The following is a 22,785-nucleotide window of genomic DNA, read 5'->3' as shown; positions in this document are numbered from 1 at the left end:
ACTGGGGACATTCACTGTCTCCACTCAGCCACTGGGGACATTCACTGTCTCCACTCAGCCACTGGGGACATTCACTGTCTCTACTCAGCCAGTGGGGGACATTCACTGTCTCCACTCAGCCAGTGGGGACATTCACTGTCACCACTCAGCCAGTGGGAACATTCACTGTCTCCACTCAGCCAGTGGGGACATTCACTGTCTCCACTCAGCCAGTGGAGACATTCACTGTCTCCACTCAGCCAGTGGGGACATTCACTGTCTCCACTCAGCCAGTGGAGACATTCACTGTCTCCACTCAGCCAGTGGGGGACATTCACTGTCTCCACTCAGCCACTGGGGACATTCACTGTCACCACTCAGCCAGTGGGAACATTCACTGTCTCCACTCAGCCAGTGGGGACATTCACTGTCTCCACTCAGCCAGTGGAGACATTCACTGTCTCCACTCAGCCAGTGGGGACATTCACTGTCTCCACTCAGCCAGTGGGGACATTCACTGTCTCCACTCAGCCACTGGGACATTCACTGTCTCCACTCAGCCAGTGGGAACATTCACTGTCTCCACTCAGCCAGTGGGGACATTCACTGTCTCCACTCAGCCACTGGGAACATTCACTGTCTCCACTCAGCCTGTGGGGACATTCACTGTCTCCACTCAGCCACTGGGACATTCACTGTCTCCACTCAGCCACTGTGGGACAACGTCTCTGTGGATTATTGGTGGCAGAATGTTCATCAGAACAAGGAGACAAGGGGACTGGTGTCAGTTTCAGTGTTCCGAGTGAGTAGTGACACACTGAGTCATGACACAGTGAGAATTGACACACAGTGAGTACTGACAGAGTATGGACACAGTAAGTAGTGACATGCAGTGAGCATTGACACATAGTGAGTACTGACAAAGAGTGATGATGCATAATAGGAGTTCAGATAAACTGAGGACTGACACAACACTGGTCAACACACTTTTTCTGGCATAAGGTATTTTGGGGTGCTGATTCCAAATCTGCCATCAGTTTTTGTCTATCACATCAGGTTTTTGAGATATCAAATATTGCATTTTCAATAAAAACAGCAAATGTATGCTCATATGAATAGCTAAACAGACATCCATACAATAATAAAATAAGATACAATATACAATAATAATGAAACAAACATTTAATGAGCCGTAGCACAAAGTTGTGAGTGACTGCATATCAATGTGCGTGAATGCATATTACCATATACGAATTGAATTGTGAAGATAAGAAAAATATGTACAAAAAGGTCATTCACAATAGTGATGTTACATCTGCATAAACGACCTCTTTGACGATCTCCGATGTACAGCTTGTGGAATGTCTCTCATCAAGGACCAGCAGTAATCTGCCATCATGTTTGAGTCCCATCGGCCTTGGTAACGTTCTTCCATAACTTTAATGTCTTGATGAAAGCGTTCACCTTGCTCTTCGCTCACGTGACCCATGTTCTCTGGAAACTGGGCCAAGTGACGATGTAAGTAGTGAACCTTGATGCTCATTCTACATCCAAGTGCTTGGAGACTCAAGAGCAGCTCCTCCACAATCTCTCGATAGTTGTCCGCTTTCCTGTTCCCAAGGAAATTCCGCACCACATCAGAGAATGCATTCCAAGCTCTAGCCTCTGCCGCAGTCATTGTTGTAACAAAGTGTGGATCCCTGATGAGTGTTCTTATTTGAGGGCCATCAAATATTCCTGCCTTTTTCTTCTCGGCATTGAGACTTGAAAAGGTTGAGCATATATAGCTGAAGCAGTCTCCAGTGTGATCAAGAGCTTTGACGAATTGCTTCATTAACCCAAGTTTTACGTGCAGTGGGGGAAATACAATTTTATTCCTATCAACCAGAGGCTCATTCTTGATGTTCTTGTCACCAGGCGTCAAACTGATTCTTGGTGGCCAGTTCTTTTGAACCCAGTGTTCTAATGTAGCCCTACTGTCCCAGTAGCACAGGAAACAAGGGTATTTGGTGTGACCTCCTTGCTGACCCAGCAGAAAATTTACCATTTTCAAATCAACACAAATTAGCCATCCATGAAAATGGTATTCCAATCTATCAAGAACAATCTTGATGTTGGCATACTCTTCATTCATTTTTACAGAGTGTCCTATTGGGATTGAACCATATATATTTCTGTTGTGAAGTAACACACATTTAAAACTCCTTTTACTACTGTCAATAAAAAGTCTCCATTCATTTGAATCATATGCGGGCAGTCCCATATCGAGAAGAACCCCTTCAACATCATTACAATAAGCAAGTTGACCATCTGAATGGAAGTACTTTCGCAGTGCTGCTTCTCTGTTACAATAAAAGGAGACACTAGTGCCAGGTCTGAGTAGTCCTTTCTCTTGCAGCCTGATAGCCAAAAATTCAGCAGACTGCTTTGGCAAATACAAATCTCTTACAAGATCATTCAATTCAGGCTGACTAAACAGAGAAATGTTATCACAATCTGCATCAGATGGCGTATATTCGATCTGAGCATCATCATCATCATCTGTAGAAGCAGGTAAACTGAGGGATTCAACATCAATCTCTGGTAGCTCAGTAAATACAGGCACAGGTATTTCCTCACAGTGCTCAACTGGTCGTCTGGCAGATGGGATATCTGGGTATTGTAAGTGTTGTTTGTTTTTCTTATTGAAACCTTTTACATTGACAAGGTAGAAGTAGCAGTTATCCAAATGGTTTGTAAGTTCTCTCCAAACCATTGGCACACCAAACTTCAGCTTAACATTCTTTCCTTTAGACCATGATCGCAAAGTTTCAACACAGGTTTTACACACTTTGTGAGGAGCCCAAATTTAGTCTTGGTCTCCAAGTCGTACTATAAAGTAGGCAAGATAAACCTTCTTGACAAAGGTATTGATGTTGCGCTATTGCTCCTGCAAAGTGAAGCTGCCACAGATGTAGCAGAAGATATCTGGGTCATTACTGCATTTCCTTCTTTCGGATGTTGTAGCCATTGTTAGATCACGCCCTGCAGAAGAAAAATATTAAATAAATGTGGATATCTACCAGAGGTGTGGACTCGAGTCATGTGACTTGGACTCGAGTCAGACTCGAGTCATGAATTTGATGACTTCAGACTCGACTTGGACTTGCATAACAATGACTTTGTCCCACCTCTGAGGTGTGGACTCGAGTCATGTGACTTGGACTCGAGTCAGACTCGAGTCATGAATTTGATGACTTCAGACTCGACTTGGACTTGCATAACAATGACTTTGTCCCACCTCTGATATCTACATACAATGATATTATAAACACACTATCCTAAACATACAGCACCATATTTTAACACAAAAGCAGTCACTAACTCGCAACAACTTGCAATCATAAGTGACAGAGTTAATTTCGGGTAAAATCAGTGAAAATGGGGTATGCCAATAGCATAATAATGAGATGTGATAGAGCAAATCTGAGATCAGATTTGAAATGAGCACCCTGAAATTAGTCTAAAACAGCTGCAAAAAGTCCAGGCCAGAAATGTTTTTGTTGACCAGTGTTATGAGAGTACAGATAGTCCCTGAGTTACGATGGTCTGACTTACGATATTAAGATCTTACGATCGCGATACGACAAAATTGTAAAATATTTTAAATTTCGCGTGACAGGCAAACGCAGCAGTGTACGATGAATCTTGGTGAGTACAGTACAATATGATACGTTACGATACGTTCAATGCATGTATGATACGTAGCTTTAGCGATTTCATTTTAGGGTTACCACGATACAATACGTTCAATGCATGTTAAAAGTTTTTATAGCAGATGGGATTGTTTCCTGAAAAAACTTTCTATTAAATTGCAGTTCATATAGGTGGGCTAAGAATTTACCTTGTTTTTTACTTTACATTTTACTGTGCAATACAGTATTGTAATTAATAAATACATACAGTATATAGTTTATACAGTACGGTACTGTAAAATGTTCTGTTTTGCTAAATTGTCACCATTTTTTAAGACTCCTGGGTAGGCTTGGCCATCTTCGACTTACGATATTTTTGACTTACGATGGGGTCGTCGTAACGCATCTCCATCGTAAGTAGAGGACTACCTGTACTGACACAATCTGAGTACTGACACGCAGTGAGAGCGCTGATACAGTGAGGGTAATGACACAAAGTGAGTACTGACACAGTGTGAGCGCTGATACAGTGTGAGTAATGACACACAGTGAGTGTAATGACACACAGTGAGTGTAATGACACACAGTGAGGGTGATGACACACAGCGAGGGTAATGACACACAGTGTGAGGGTAATGACACACAGTGAGGGTAATGACACACAGCGAGGGTGATGACACACAGTGAGGGTAATGACACACAGTGAGGGTAATGACACGCAGTGAGGGTGATGACACACAGTGAGGGTAATGACACGCAGTGAGGGTAATGACACGCAGTGAGGGAGATGACACACAGTGAGGGTGATGACACACAGTGAGAGTGATGACACACAGTGAGAGTAATGACACGCAGCGAGGGTAATGACACACAGTGAGGGTAATGACACACAGCGAGGGTGATGACACACAGTGAGGGTAATGACACACAGTGAGGGTAATGACACACAGTGAGAGTAATGACACACAGTGAGGGTAATGACACGCAGTGAGGGTGATGACACACAGCGAGGGTAATGACACACAGTGAGGGTAATGACACACAGTGAGAGTAATGACACACAGCGAGGGTAATGACACACAGTGAGGGTAATGACACACAGTGAGAGTAATGACACACAGTGAGGGTAATGACACGCAGTGAGGGTGATGACACACAGTGAGGGTAATGACACACAGTGAGGGTAATGACACACAGTGAGAGTAATGACACGCAGTGAGGGTGATGACACACAGTGAGGGTAATGACACACAGTGAGGGTAATGACACACAGTGAGAGTAATGACACACAGCGAGGGTAATGACACACAGTGAGAGTAATGACACGCAGTGAGGGTAATGACACACAGTGAGGGTAATGACACACAGTGAGAGTAATGACACACAGTGAGGGTAATGACACGCAGTGAGGGTGATGACACACAGTGAGGGTAATGACACACAGTGAGGGTAATGACACGCAGTGAGGGTAATGACACACAGTGAGGGTAATGACACACAGTGAGGGTAATGACACACAGCGAGGGTAATGACACACAGCGAGAGTAATGACACACAGCGAGGGTAATGACACACAGCGAGAGTAATGACACACAGTGAGGGTAATGACACGCAGTGAGGGTAATGACACACAGCGAGAGTAATGACACACAGTGAGGGTAATGACACACAGTGAGGGTAATGACACACAGTGAGGGTAATGACACGCAGTGAGGGTAATGACACACAGTGAGGGTAATGACACACAGTGAGGGTGATGACACACAGTGAGGGTAATGACACACAGTGAGGGTAATGACACGCAGTGAGGGTAATGACACACAGTGAGGGTAATGACACACAGTGAGGGTAATGACACACAGTGAGGGTAATGACACACAGTGAGGGTAATGACACACAGCGAGGGTAATGACACACAGTGAGGGTAATGACACACAGTGAGGGTAATGACACACAGTGAGGGTAATGACACACAGTGAGGGTAATGACACACAGTGAGGGTAATGACACACAGTGAGGGTAATGACACACAGTGAGGGTAATGACACACAGCGAGGGTAATGACACGCAGCGAGGGTAATGACACACAGTGAAGGTAATGACACACAGTGAGGGTAATGACACGCAGTGAGGGTAATGACACGCAGTGAGGGTAATGACACACAGTGAGGGTAATGACACACAGTGAGGGTAATGACACGCAGTGAGGGTAATGACACACAGTGAGGGTAATGACACACAGTGAGGGTGATGACACACAGCGAGGGTGATGACACACAGTGAGGGTAATGACACACAGTGAGGGTAATGACACGCAGTGAGGGTAATGACACGCAGTGAGGGTAATGACACACAGTGAGGGTAATGACACACAGCGAGGGTAATGACACACAGCGAGGGTAATGACACACAGTGAGGGTAATGACACGCAGTGAGGGTAATGACACACAGTGAGGGTAATGACACACAGTGAGGGTAATGACACACAGTGAGGGTAATGACACACAGTGAGGGTAATGACACACAGTGAGGGTAATGACACACAGTGAGGGTAATGACACGCAGTGAGGGTGATGACACGCAGTGAGGGTAATGACACACAGTGAGGGTGATGACACGCAGTGAGGGTAATGACACACAGTGAGAGTAATGACACACAGTGAGGGTAATGACACACAGTGAGGGTGATGACACGCAGTGAGGGTAATGACACACAGTGAGGGTGATGACACACAGTGAGGGTGATGACACGCAGTGAGGGTGATGACACACAGTGAGAGTAATGACACACAGTGAGGGTGATGACACGCAGTGAGGGTGATGACACGCAGTGAGGGTAATGACACACAGTGAGAGTAATGACACACAGTGAGGGTAATGACACACAGTGAGGGTAATGACACACAGTGAGAGTAATGACACACAGTGAGGGTAATGACACACAGTGAGGGTAATGACACACAGTGAGAGTAATGACACACAGTGAGGGTAATGACACACAGCGAGGGTGATGACACGCAGTGAGGGTGATGACACACAGTGAGGGTGATGACACGCAGTGAGGGTGATGACACACAGCGAGGGTAATGACACACAGTGAGGGTAATGACACACAGTGAGAGTAATGACACACAGCGAGGGTAATGACACACAGTGAGGGTAATGACACACAGCGAGAGTAATGACACACAGTGAGGGTAATGACACACAGTGAGGGTAATGACACACAGTGAGGGTAATGACACGCAGTGAGGGTAATGACACACAGTGAGGGTAATGACACACAGTGAGGGTGATGACACACAGTGAGGGTAATGACACACAGTGAGGGTAATGACACGCAGTGAGGGTAATGACACACAGTGAGGGTAATGACACACAGTGAGGGTAATGACACACAGTGAGGGTAATGACACACAGTGAGGGTAATGACACACAGCGAGGGTAATGACACACAGTGAGGGTAATGACACACAGTGAGGGTAATGACACAGTGAGGGTAATGACACACAGTGAGGGTAATGACACACAGTGAGGGTAATGACACACAGTGAGGGTAATGACACACAGTGAGGGTAATGACACACAGCGAGGGTAATGACACGCAGCGAGGGTAATGACACACAGTGAAGGTAATGACACACAGTGAGGGTAATGACACGCAGTGAGGGTAATGACACGCAGTGAGGGTAATGACACACAGTGAGGGTAATGACACACAGTGAGGGTGATGACACACAGCGAGGGTGATGACACACAGTGAGGGTAATGACACACAGTGAGGGTAATGACACGCAGTGAGGGTAATGACACGCAGTGAGGGTAATGACACACAGTGAGGGTAATGACACACAGCGAGGGTAATGACACACAGCGAGGGTAATGACACACAGTGAGGGTAATGACACGCAGTGAGGGTAATGACACACAGTGAGGGTAATGACACACAGTGAGGGTAATGACACACAGTGAGGGTAATGACACACAGTGAGGGTAATGACACACAGTGAGGGTAATGACACACAGTGAGGGTAATGACACGCAGTGAGGGTGATGACACGCAGTGAGGGTAATGACACACAGTGAGGGTGATGACACGCAGTGAGGGTAATGACACACAGTGAGAGTAATGACACACAGTGAGGGTAATGACACACAGTGAGGGTGATGACACGCAGTGAGGGTAATGACACACAGTGAGGGTGATGACACACAGTGAGGGTGATGACACGCAGTGAGGGTGATGACACACAGTGAGAGTAATGACACACAGTGAGGGTGATGACACGCAGTGAGGGTGATGACACGCAGTGAGGGTAATGACACACAGTGAGAGTAATGACACACAGTGAGGGTAATGACACACAGTGAGGGTAATGACACACAGTGAGAGTAATGACACACAGTGAGGGTAATGACACACAGTGAGGGTAATGACACACAGTGAGAGTAATGACACACAGTGAGGGTAATGACACACAGCGAGGGTGATGACACGCAGTGAGGGTGATGACACACAGTGAGGGTGATGACACGCAGTGAGGGTGATGACACACAGCGAGGGTAATGACACACAGTGAGAGTAATGACACACAGCGAGGGTAATGACACACAGTGAGGGTAATGACACACAGTGAGGGTAATGACACACAGTGAGGGTAATGACACGCAGTGAGAGTAATGACACACAGTGAGGGTAATGACACGCAGTGAGGGTGATGACACACAGTGAGAGTAATGACACACAGCGAGGGTAATGACACACAGTGAGGGTGATGACACACAGTGAGAGTAATGACACACAGTGAGGGTGATGACACACAGCGAGGGTGATGACACGCAGCGAGGGTGATGACACACAGCGAGGGTAATGACACACAGTGAGGGTAATGACACACAGTGAGGGTAATGACACGCAGTGAGGGTAATGACACACAGTGAGGGTAATGACACACAGTGAGGGTAATGACACGCAGTGAGGGTGATGACACACAGTGAGGGTGATGACACACAGCGAGGGTGATGACACACAGCGAGCGTGATGACACGCAGCGAGGGTGATGACACACAGCGAGGGTAATGACACACAGTGAGGGTAATGACACACAGTGAGGGTAATGACACGCAGTGAGGGTAATGACACACAGTGAGGGTAATGACACACAGTGAGAGTAATGACACACAGTGAGGGTAATGACACGCAGTGAGGGTGATGACACACAGTGAGGGTAATGACACACAGTGAGGGTAATGACACACAGTGAGGGTAATGACACACAGTGAGAGTAATGACACACAGTGAGGGTAATGACACGCAGTGAGGGTAATGACACACAGTGAGGGTAATGACACACAGCGAGGGTAATGACACACAGCGAGAGTAATGACACACAGCGAGGGTAATGACACACAGTGAGGGTAATGACACGCAGTGAGGGTAATGACACACAGTGAGAGTAATGACACGCAGTGAGGGTAATGACACGCAGTGAGGGTGATGACACACAGTGAGGGTAATGACACACAGTGAGGGTAATGACACACAGTGAGAGTAATGACACACAGCGAGGGTAATGACACACAGTGAGGGTAATGACACGCAGTGAGGGTAATGACACACAGCGAGAGTAATGACACACAGTGAGGGTAATGACACACAGTGAGGGTGATGACACACAGTGAGGGTGATGACACACAGTGAGGGTAATGACACACAGTGAGGGTAATGACACACAGTGAGGGTAATGACACACAGTGAGGGTAATGACACACAGTGAGGGTGATGACACACAGCGAGGGTAATGACACACAGCGAGAGTAATGACACACAGTGAGGGTAATGACACGCAGTGAGGGTAATGACACGCAGTGAGGGTAATGACACGCAGTGAGGGTAATGACACGCAGTGAGGGTAATGACACGCAGTGAGGGTAATGACACGCAGTGAGGGTAATGACACACAGTGAGGGTAATGACACGCAGTGAGGGTAATGACACGCAGTGAGGGTAATGACACGCAGTGAGGGTAATGACACACAGCGAGGGTGATGACACACAGCGAGGGTAATGACACACAGTGAGGGTAATGACACGCAGTGAGGGTAATGACACGCAGTGAGGGTAATGACACACAGTGAGGGTAATGACACACAGTGAGGGTAATGACACACAGTGAGGGTAATGACACACAGTGAGGGTGATGACACACAGTGAGGGTGATGACACACAGTGAGGGTGATGACACACAGTGAGGGTAATGACACACAGTGAGGGTAATGACACACAGTGAGGGTAATGACACACAGTGAGGGTAATGACACACAGTGAGGGTAATGACACACAGTGAGGGTAATGACACACAGTGAGGGTGATGACACACAGTGAGGGTAATGACACACAGTGAGAGTAATGACACACAGCGAGGGTGATGACACACAGTGAGGGTAATGACACACAGTGAGGGTGATGACACGCAGTGAGGGTAATGACACACAGTGAGAGTAATGACACACAGTGAGGGTAATGACACACAGTGAGGGTAATGACACACAGTGAGAGTAATGACACACAGTGAGGGTAATGACACACAGTGAGAGTAATGACACACAGTGAGGGTAATGACACGCAGCGAGGGTGATGACACACAGTGAGGGTGATGACACGCAGTGAGGGTAATGACACACAGTGAGAGTAATGACACACAGTGAGGGTAATGACACACAGTGAGGGTGATGACACGCAGTGAGGGTAATGACACACAGTGAGGGTGATGACACACAGTGAGGGTGATGACACGCAGTGAGGGTAATGACACACAGTGAGGGTAATGACACACAGTGAGGGTGATGACACGCAGTGAGGGTGATGACACGCAGTGAGGGTGATGACACGCAGTGAGGGTGATGACACACAGCGAGGGTAATGACACACAGTGAGGGTGATGACACGCAGTGAGGGTGATGACACGCAGTGAGGGTGATGACACACAGTGAGGGTGATGACACGCAGTGAGGGTGATGACACACAGCGAGGGTAATGACACACAGTGAGGGTGATGACACGCAGTGAGGGTGATGACACGCAGTGAGGGTGATGACACACAGCGAGGGTAATGACACACAGTGAGGGTGATGACACGCAGCGAGGGTGATGACACGCAGCGAGAGTAATGACACACAGTGAGGGTGATGACACACAGTGAGGGTAATGACACACAGTGAGGGTAATGACACGCAGTGAGGGTAATGACACGCAGTGAGGGTAATGACACACAGTGAGGGTAATGACACACAGTGAGGGTGATGACACACAGCGAGGGTAATGACACACAGTGAGGGTAATGACACACAGTGAGGGTAATGACACGCAGTGAGGGTAATGACACACAGTGAGGGTAATGACACACAGTGAGGGTAATGACACACAGTGAGGGTAATGACACACAGTGAGGGTAATGACACACAGTGAGGGTAATGACACGCAGTGAGGGTGATGACACGCAGTGAGGGTAATGACACACAGTGAGGGTGATGACACGCAGTGAGGGTAATGACACACAGTGAGAGTAATGACACACAGTGAGGGTAATGACACACAGTGAGGGTGATGACACGCAGTGAGGGTAATGACACACAGTGAGGGTGATGACACGCAGTGAGGGTAATGACACACAGTGAGGGTGATGACACACAGCGAGGGTAATGACACGCAGTGAGAGTACTGACACACAGTGAGAGTAATGACACACAGCGAGGGTGATGACACGCAGTGAGGGTGATGACACACAGTGAGGGTAATGACACACAGTGAGGGTGATGACACACAGTGAGGGTGATGACACACAGCGAGGGTAATGACACACAGTGAGAGTAATGACACACAGCGAGGGTGATGACACGCAGTGAGGGTGATGACACGCAGTGAGGGTAATGACACACAGTGAGGGTGATGACACACAGCGAGGGTAATGACACACAGTGAGAGTAATGACACACAGTGAGGGTGATGACACACAGTGAGGGTGATGACACGCAGTGAGAGTAATGACACACAGTGAGGGTGATGACACGCAGTGAGGGTGATGACACGCAGTGAGAGTAATGACACACAGTGAGGGTAATGACACACAGTGAGGGTGATGACACACAGCGAGGGTGATGACACGCAGTGAGAGTAATGACACACAGTGAGGGTGATGACACGCAGTGAGGGTGATGACACGCAGTGAGGGTGATGACACACAGTGAGGGTAATGACACACAGTGAGGGTGATGACACACAGTGAGAGTAATGACACACAGTGAGGGTGATGACACACAGTGAGGGTAATGACACACAGTGAGGGTAATGACACACAGTGAGGGTAATGACACACAGTGAGGGTGATGACACACAGTGAGGGTAATGACACACAGTGAGGGTGATGACACACAGCGAGAGTAATGACACACAGTGAGGGTAATGACACACAGTGAGGGTAATGACACACAGTGAGGGTGATGACACGCAGTGAGGGTGATGACACACAGTGAGAGTAATGACACACAGTGAGGGTGATGACACAGTGAGGGTGATGACACGCAGTGAGGGTAATGACACACAGTGAGAGTGATGACACACAGTGAGGGTAATGACACACAGTGAGGGTGATGACACGCAGTGAGGGTGATGACACACAGTGAGGGTGATGACACACAGTGAGGGTGATAACACACAGTGAGGGTGATGACACGCAGTGAGGGTAATGACACACAGCGAGAGTAATGACACATAGTGAGGGTAATGACACACAGTGAGGGTAATGACACACAGTGAGGGTGATGACACACAGTGAGAGTAATGACACACAGTGAGAGTAATGACACACAGTGAGGGTGATGACACACAGTGAGGGTGATGACACAGCGAGGGTGATGACACGCAGTGAGGGTGATGACACACAGTGAGGGTGATGACACGCAGTGAGGGTGATGACACACAGCGAGGGTAATGACACACAGTGAGGGTAATGACACAGTGAGAGTAATGACACACAGTGAGAGTAATGACACACAGTGAGGGTAATGACACGCAGTGAGGGTGATGACACGCAGTGAGGGTAATGACACACAGTGAGGGTAATGACACACAGTGAGAGTAATGACACACAGTGAGGGTAATGACACGCAGTGAGGGTGATGACACACAGTGAGGGTAATGACACACAGCGAGGGTAATGACACACAGTGAGGGTAATGACACGCAGTGAGGGTAATGACACACAGCGAGAGTAATGACACACAGTGAGGGTAATGACACACAGTGAGGGTGATGACACACAGTGAGGGTAATGACACACAGTGAGGGTAATGACACACAGTGAGGGTAATGACACACAGTGAGGGTAATGACACACAGTGAGGGTAATGACACACAGTGAGGGTAATGACACACAGTGTGGGTGATGACACACAGCGAGGGTAATGACACACAGCGAGGGTGATGACACACAGTGAGGGTAATGACACACAGTGAGGGTGATGACACACAGCGAGGGTGATGACACACAGCGAGGGTAATGACACACAGTGAGGGTAATGACACGCAGTGAGGGTAATGACACACAGTGAGGGTAATGACACACAGTGAGGGTAATGACACGCAGTGAGGGTAATGACACACAGTGAGGGTAATGACACACAGTGAGGGTGATGACACACAGCGAGGGTGATGACACACAGTGAGGGTAATGACACACAGTGAGGGTAATGACACGCAGTGAGGGTAATGACACACAGTGAGGGTAATGACACACAGTGAGGGTAATGACACACAGTGAGGGTAATGACACACAGTGAGGGTAATGACACACAGTGAGGGTGATGACACACAGTGAGGGTAATGACACACAGTGAGGGTAATGACACACAGTGAGGGCAATGACACACAGTGAGGGTAATGACACACAGTGAGGGTGATGACACGCAGTGAGGGTAATGACACACAGTGAGGGTGATGACACGCAGTGAGGGTAATGACACACAGTGAGGGTGATGACACGCAGTGAGGGTGATGACACGCAGTGAGGGTGATGACACACAGTGAGAGTAATGACACACAGTGAGGGTAATGACACACAGTGAGGGTAATGACACACAGTGAGGGTGATGACACGCAGTGAGGGTGATGACACGCAGTGAGGGTGATGACACGCAGTGAGGGTGATGACACACAGTGAGAGTAATGACACACAGTGAGGGTAATGACACACAGTGAGGGTAATGACACACAGTGAGGGTGATGACACGCAGTGAGGGTGATGACACACAGTGAGGGTGATGACACACAGTGAGGGTGATGACACACAGCGAGGGTAATGACACACAGTGAGAGTAATGACACACAGTGAGGGTGATGACACACAGTGAGGGTGATGACACGCAGTGAGAGTAATGACACACAGTGAGGGTGATGACACGCAGTGAGGGTGATGACACGCAGTGAGAGTAATGACACACAGTGAGGGTAATGACACACAGTGAGGGTGATGACACACAGCGAGGGTGATGACACGCAGTGAGAGTAATGACACACAGTGAGGGTGATGACACGCAGTGAGGGTGATGACACGCAGTGAGGGTGATGACACACAGTGAGGGTAATGACACACAGTGAGGGTGATGACACACAGTGAGAGTAATGACACACAGTGAGGGTGATGACACACAGTGAGGGTAATGACACACAGTGAGGGTAATGACACACAGTGAGGGTGATGACACACAGTGAGGGTAATGACACACAGTGAGGGTGATGACACACAGCGAGAGTAATGACACACAGCGAGGGTAATGACACACAGTGAGGGTAATGACACACAGTGAGGGTGATGACACGCAGTGAGGGTGATGACACACAGTGAGAGTAATGACACACAGTGAGGGTGATGACACACAGTGAGGGTGATGACACGCAGTGAGGGTAATGACACACAGTGAGAGTGATGACACACAGTGAGGGTAATGACACACAGTGAGGGTGATGACACGCAGTGAGGGTGATGACACACAGTGAGGGTGATGACACACAGTGAGGGTGATAACACACAGTGAGGGTGATGACACGCAGTGAGGGTAATGACACACAGCGAGAGTAATGACACATAGTGAGGGTAATGACACACAGTGAGGGTAATGACACACAGTGAGGGTGATGACACACAGTGAGAGTAATGACACACAGTGAGAGTAATGACACACAGTGAGGGTGATGACACACAGTGAGGGTGATGACACAGCGAGGGTGATGACACGCAGTGAGGGTGATGACACACAGTGAGGGTGATGACACGCAGTGAGGGTGATGACACACAGCGAGGGTAATGACACACAGTGAGGGTAATGACACAGTGAGAGTAATGACACACAGTGAGAGTAATGACACACAGTGAGGGTAATGACACGCAGTGAGGGTGATGACACACAGTGAGGGTAATGACACACAGTGAGGGTAATGACACACAGTGAGAGTAATGACACACAGTGAGGGTAATGACACGCAGTGAGGGTGATGACACACAGTGAGGGTAATGACACACAGCGAGGGTAATGACACACAGTGAGGGTAATGACACGCAGTGAGGGTAATGACACACAGCGAGAGTAATGACACACAGTGAGGGTAATGACACACAGTGAGGGTGATGACACACAGTGAGGGTAATGACACACAGTGAGGGTAATGACACACAGTGAGGGTAATGACACACAGTGAGGGTAATGACACACAGTGAGGGTAATGACACACAGTGAGGGTAATGACACACAGTGTGGGTGATGACACACAGCGAGGGTAATGACACACAGCGAGGGTGATGACACACAGCGAGGGTAATGACACACAGTGAGGGTAATGACACGCAGTGAGGGTAATGACACACAGTGAGGGTAATGACACACAGTGAGGGTAATGACACGCAGTGAGGGTAATGACACACAGTGAGGGTAATGACACACAGTGAGGGTGATGACACACAGCGAGGGTGATGACACACAGTGAGGGTAATGACACACAGTGAGGGGTAATGACACGCAGTGAGGGTAATGACACACAGTGAGGGTAATGACACACAGTGAGGGTAATGACACACAGTGAGGGTAATGACACACAGTGAGGGTAATGACACACAGTGAGGGTGATGACACACAGTGAGGGTAATGACACACAGTGAGGGTAATGACACACAGTGAGGGCAATGACACACAGTGAGGGTAATGACACACAGTGAGGGTGATGACACGCAGTGAGGGTAATGACACACAGTGAGGGTGATGACACGCAGTGAGGGTAATGACACACAGTGAGGGTGATGACACGCAGTGAGGGTGATGACACGCAGTGAGGGTGATGACACACAGTGAGAGTAATGACACACAGTGAGGGTAATGACACACAGTGAGGGTAATGACACGCAGTGAGGGTGATGACACGCAGTGAGGGTGATGACACGCAGTGAGGGTGATGACACACAGTGAGAGTAATGACACACAGTGAGGGTAATGACACACAGTGAGGGTAATGACACACAGTGAGGGTGATGACACGCAGTGAGGGTGATGACACACAGTGAGGGTGATGACACACAGTGAGGGTGATGACACGCAGTGAGGGTAATGACACACAGTGAGGGTGATGACACGCAGTGAGGGTAATGACACAGTGAGAGTAATGACACACAGTGAGGGTGATGACACGCAGTGAGGGTGATGACACACAGTGAGGGTAATGACACACAGTGAGGGTAATGACACACAGTGAGGGTAATGACACACAGTGAGGGTGATGACATGCAGTGAGGGTGATGACACGCAGTGAGGGTGATGACACGCAGTGAGGGTAATGACACACAGTGAGGGTAATGACTCGCAGTGAGGGTAATGACACACAGTGAGGGTAATGACACACAGTGAGGGTAATGACACACAGTGAGGGTAATGACACACAGTGAGGGTGATGACACGCAGTGAGGGTGATGACACGCAGTGAGGGTGATGACACGCAGTGAGGGTAATGACACACAGTGAGGGTAATGACACGCAGTGAGGGTAATGACACACAGTGAGGGTGATGACACGCAGTGAGGGTGATGACACACAGTGAGGGTAATGACTCGCAGTGAGGGTGATGACACACAGTGAGGGTAATGACACACAGTGAGGGTAATGACTCGCAGTGAGGGTAATGACACACAGTGAGGGTAATGACACACAGTGAGGGTAATGACTCGCAGTGAGGGTGATGACACACAGTGAGGGTAATGACACACAGTGAGGGTAATGACTCGCAGTGAGGGTAATGACACACAGTGAGAGTAATGACACACAGTGAGGGTAATGACTCGCAGTGAGGGTAATGACACACAGTGAGGGTAATGACACACAGTGAGGGTAATGACTCGCAGTGAGGGTGATGACACACAGTGAGGGTAATGACACACAGTGAGGGTGATGACACACAGTGAGGGTGATGACACGCAGTGAGGGTGATGACACGCAGTGAGGGTGATGACACACAGTGAGGGTAATGACACACAGTGAGGGTAATGACACACAGTGAGGGTAATGACACACAGTGAGGGTGATGACACGCAGTGAGGGTGATGACACGCAGTGAGGGTAATGACACACAGCGAGGGTGATGACACACAGTGAGGGTGATGACACACAGTGAGGGTGATGACACGCAGTGAGGGTGATGACACACAGTGAGAGTAATGACACACAGTGAGGGTGATGACACGCAGTGAGGGTAATGACACACAGCGAGGGTGATGACACACAGTGAGGGTGATGACACACAGCGAGGGTGATGACACGCAGTGAGGGTGATGACACACAGTGAGAGTAATGACACACAGTGAGGGTGATGACACGCAGTGAGGGTAGTGACACGCAGTGAGGGTAATGACACACAGTGAGAGTAATGACACACAGTGAGGGTAATGACACGCAGTGAGGGTAATGACACACAGTGAGGGTAATGACACACAGTGAGGGTAATGACACACAGCGAGGGTGATGACACACAGTGAGGGTAATGACACACAGTGAGGGTAATGACACGCAGTGAGGGTGATGACACACAGTGAGGGTAATGACACACAGCGAGGGTAATGACACACAGTGAGGGTAATGACACGCAGTGAGGGTAATGACACGCAGTGACGGTAATGACACACAGTGAGGGTAATGACACACAGTGAGGGTGATGACACACAGTGAGGGTAATGACACACAGCGAGGGTAATGACACACAGTGAGGGTGATGACACGCAGTGAGGGTAAGACACAGTGAGGGTAATGACACAGTGAGGGTAAGACCATGGCTTGACCCGCAGTGAGGGTGATGACACACAGTGAGGGTGATGACACACAGTGAGGGTAATGACACACAGTGAGGGTAATGACACAGTGAGGGTAATGACACAGTGAGGGTAATGACACGCAGTGAGGGTAATGACACAGTGAGGGTGATGACACGCAGTGAGGGTGATGACACAGTGAGGTGATGACACGCAGTGAGGGTTGATGACACACAGTGAGGGTAATGACAACAGTGAGGGTAATGACACAGTGAGGGTAATGACACGCAGTGAGGGTAATGACACACAGTGAGGGTAATGACACACAGTGAGGGTAATGACACACAGTGAGGGTAATGACACACAGTGAGGGTAATGACACAGTGAGGGTAATGACACAGTGAGGGTAAGACACAGTGAGGGTAATGACACACAGTGAGGGTAATGGACACACAGTGAGGGTACTGACACAGGTGAGGGTGATGACACGCAGTGAGGGTAATGACACACAGTGAGGGTAATGAAACACAGTGAGGGTAATGACACAGTGAGGTAATGACACGCAGTGAGGTAATGACACACAGTGAGGGTAATGACACACAGTGAGGGTAATGACACAGTGAGGGTAATGACACACAGTGAGGGAATGACACGCAGTGAGGGTGATGGACACACAGTGAGGTAATGACACACAGTGAGGGTAATGACACCAGTGAGGGTGATGACACAGTGAGGGTGTGATTGACACGCAGTGAGGTAATGACACACAGTGAGGGTAATGACACACAGTGGGGTAATGACACACAGTGAGGGTAATGACACGCAGTGAGGGTAATGACACACAGTGAGGGAATGACACACAGCGAGGGTAATGACACACAGCGAGGGTAATGACACACAGTGAGGGTAATGACACACAGCCGAGGGTAATGACCCACAGTGAGGGTAATGACACACAGTGAGGTAATGACACACAGTGAGGGTATGACACACAGCTGAGGGTAATGACACACAGTGAGGGTAATGACACACAGTGAGGGTAAGACACGCAGGGAGGGTAATGACACGCAGTGAGGGTAATGACACGCAGTGAGGGTAATGACACGCAGCGAGGGTAATGGAGGAGGGTAATGACACACAGCTGAGGGTAATGACACGCAGCGAGGGTAATGACACACAGCGAGGGTAATGACACCACAGCGAGGGTAATGACACACAGTGAGGGTAATGACACACAGCGAGGGTGATGACACACAGTGAGGGTGATGACACACAGTGAGGTGATGACACACAGTGAGGGTGAATGACACACAGTGAGGGTAATGACACGCAGGAGGTAATGACACACAGCGAGGGTAATGACACACAGTGAGGGTAATGACACACAGCGAGGGTAATGACACACAGTGAGGGTGATGACACACAGTGAGGGTGATGACACACAGTGAGGGTAATGACACGCAGTGAGGGTAATGACCACGGTAATGCCACGCAGTGAGGGTAATGACACACAGTGAGGGTAATGACACACAGCGAGGGTAATGACACACAGTGAGGGTAATGACACACAGCGAGGGTAATGACACACAGTGAGGGTAATGACACGCAGTGAGGGTAATGACACACAGTGAGAGTAATAACACACAGCGAGGGTAATGACACACAGTGAGGGTAATGACACACAGTGAGGGTAATGACACACAGCGAGGGTGATGACACACAGTGAGGGTAATGACACACAGTGAGGGTAATGACACAGTGAGGGTAATGACACACAGTGAGGGTAATGACACACAGTGAGGGTAATGACACACAGTGAGGGTGATGACACACAGTGAGGGTAATGACATACAGCGAGGGTAATGACACACAGCGAGAGTAATGACACACAGTGAGGGTGATGACACGCAGCGAGGGTAATGACACACAGTGAGGGTGATGACACACAGTGAGGGTAATGACACACAGTGAGAGTAATGACACAGTGAGGGTAATGACACACAGTGAGGGTAATGACACACAGCGAGGGTAATGACACACAGCGAGGGTGATGACACACAGCGAGGGTAATGACACACAGTGAGGGTGATGACACACAGTGAGGGTAATGACACACAGCGAGGGTAATGACACACAGTGAGAGTGATGACACACAGTGAGGGTAATGACACACAGTGAGGGTAATGACACACAGTGAGGGTGATGACACACAGCGAGGGTAATGACACAGCGAGGGTAATGACACGCAGTGAGGGTAATGACACACAGTGAGGGTAATGACACACAGCGAGGATAATGACACACAGTGAGGGTGATGACACACAGTGAGGGTAATGACACACAGCGAGGGTAATGACACACAGTGAGAGTGATGACACACAGTGAGGGTAATGACACACAGTGAGGGTAATGACACACAGTGAGGGTGATGACACACAGCGAGGGTAATGACACACAGCGAGGGTAATGACACGCAGTGAGGGTAATGACACACAGTGAGAGTGATGACACACAGTGAGGGTAATGACACGCAGTGAGGGTAATGACACACAGTGAGAGTGATGACACACAGCGAGGGTAATGACACGCAGTGAGGGTAATGACACACAGTGAGTGTAATGACACACAGTGAGGGTAATGACACGCAGTGAGGGTAATGACACGCAGTGAGGGTAATGACACGCAGTGAGGGTAATGACACGCAGTGAGGGTAATGACACGCAGTGAGGGTAATGACACAGTGAGGGTAATGACACAACGAGGGTAATGACACAGTGAGGGTAATGACACACAGTGAGGGTAATGACACACAGTGAGGGTAATGACACACAGTGAGGGTAATGACACACAGCAAGGGTAATGACACACAGCGAGGGTAATGACACACAGCGAGGGTAATGACACACAGCGAGGGTAATGACACACAGCGAGGGTGATGACACACAGCGAGGGTAATGACACACAGTGAGGGTAATGACACACAGCGAGGGTAATGACACACAGCGAGGGTAATGACACACAGCGAGGGTAATGACACACAGTGAGGGTAATGACACACAGCGAGGGTAATGACACACAGCGAGGGTAATGACACACAGTGAGGGTAATGACACACAGTGAGGGTAATGACACACAGCGAGGGTAATGACACACAGCGAGGGTAATGACACACAGCGAGGGTAATGACACACAGCGAGGGTAATGACACACAGCGAGGGTGATGACACACAGCGAGGGTAATGACACACAGCGAGGGTAATGACACACAGTGAGGGTAATGACACACAGCGAGGGTAATGACACACAGCGAGGGTAATGACACACAGTGAGGGTAATGACACACAGTGAGGGTAATGACACACAGCGAGGGTAATGACCACACAGCGAGGGTAATGACACACAGTGAGGGTAATGACACACAGCGAGGGTAATGACACACAGCGAGGGTAATGACACACAGCGAGGGTAATGACACACAGCGAGGGTGATGACACACAGCGAGGGTAATGACACACAGTGAGGGTGATGACACACATTGAGAGTATGCAACACAGTGAGGGTAATGGACACACAGTGAGGGTGATGACACACAGTGAGGGTAATGACACACAGTGAGGGTGATGACACGCAGTGAGGGTAATGACACACAGTGAGAGTAATGACACACAGTGAGGGTAATGACACACAGTGAGAGTAATGACACACAGTGAGGGTAATGACACACAGTGAGGGTAATGACACACAGTGAGGGTAATGACACACAGTGAGGGGTGATGACACACAGTGAGGGTAATGACCACACAGTGAGGGTAATGACCACACAGCGAGGGTGATGACACACAGCGAGGGTAATGACACACAGTGAGGGTAATGACCACACAGCGAGGGTGATGACACACAGTGAGGGTGATGACACGCAGTGAGGGTAATGACACACAGCGAGGGTGATGACACACAGTGAGGGTACTGACACACAGTGAGGGTGATGACACGCAGTGAGGGTAATGACACACAGTGAGAGTAATGACACACAGTGAGGGTAATGACACACAGTGAGTAATGACACACAGTGAGGGTAATGACACACAGTGAGGGTAATGACCACACAGTGAGGGTATGACACACAGTGAGGGTGATGACACACAGTGAGGGTATGACACACAGTGGGGGAATGACCACAGCGAGGGTGATGACACACAGTGAGGGTAATGACACACAGTGAGGGTGATGACACACAGTGAGGGTAATGACACACAGTGAGGGTAATGACACACAGCGGGGTAAGACACACAGTGAGGGTGATGACACACAGCGAGGGTATGACACACAGCGAGGGTAATGACACACAGCGAGGGTAATGACACACAGCGCGGGTAATGACACACAGTGAGAATGACACACAGCGAGGGTATGACACACAGTGAGAGTAATGACACACATGAGGGTAATGACACACAGTGAGGGTGATGACACACAGTGAGGGTAAGAACACCGTGAGGTGATGACACACAGTGAGGTAATGACACACAGCGAGGTAATGACACACAGCGAGGGATGACCACAGTGAGGGTAATGACACACAGTGAGGTAATGACACCAGTGAGGGTAACCACACAGTGAGGGTAATGACACACAGTGAGGGTAATGACACACAGTGAGGGTGATGACACACAGTGAGGGTAATGACCACAGCGAGGTATGACACACAGCGAGGTGATGACACACAGTGAGGGTATGACACACAGTGAGGGTAATGACACCCAGTGAGGGTGAAGACACACAGTGAGGGTGAT

General features: G+C 49.0%; 2 protein-coding genes across 4 annotated transcripts in view; one reads left to right on the top strand and one right to left on the bottom strand.

Annotated features, from left to right (window-relative positions):
- LOC133359253 (uncharacterized) overlaps positions 1–22,785 on the top strand; it is a 351,541-nt gene that overhangs the window by 33,697 nt on the left and 295,059 nt on the right. The window lies entirely within an intron of this gene.
- LOC133359077 (uncharacterized) overlaps positions 1,147–22,785 on the bottom strand; it is a 38,792-nt gene continuing 17,153 nt past the window's right edge. Inside the window, exon 2 of the mRNA XM_061577462.1 lies at positions 1,147–3,003. Within this exon, the coding sequence (XP_061433446.1) occupies positions 1,289–2,734 (1,446 nt within the window). The 5' untranslated portion in view covers positions 2,735–3,003 and the 3' untranslated portion in view covers positions 1,147–1,288. The remainder of the gene's footprint in view (positions 3,004–22,785) is intronic.

Source organism: Lethenteron reissneri, chromosome 64, assembly GCF_015708825.2.
Source record: "Lethenteron reissneri isolate LAM-NWPU_2019-01 chromosome 64, ASM1570882v1, whole genome shotgun sequence".
Lineage (NCBI taxonomy): Eukaryota > Metazoa > Chordata > Hyperoartia > Petromyzontiformes > Petromyzontidae > Lethenteron > Lethenteron reissneri.
This window is presented reverse-complemented; position numbering and strand designations above follow the sequence as displayed.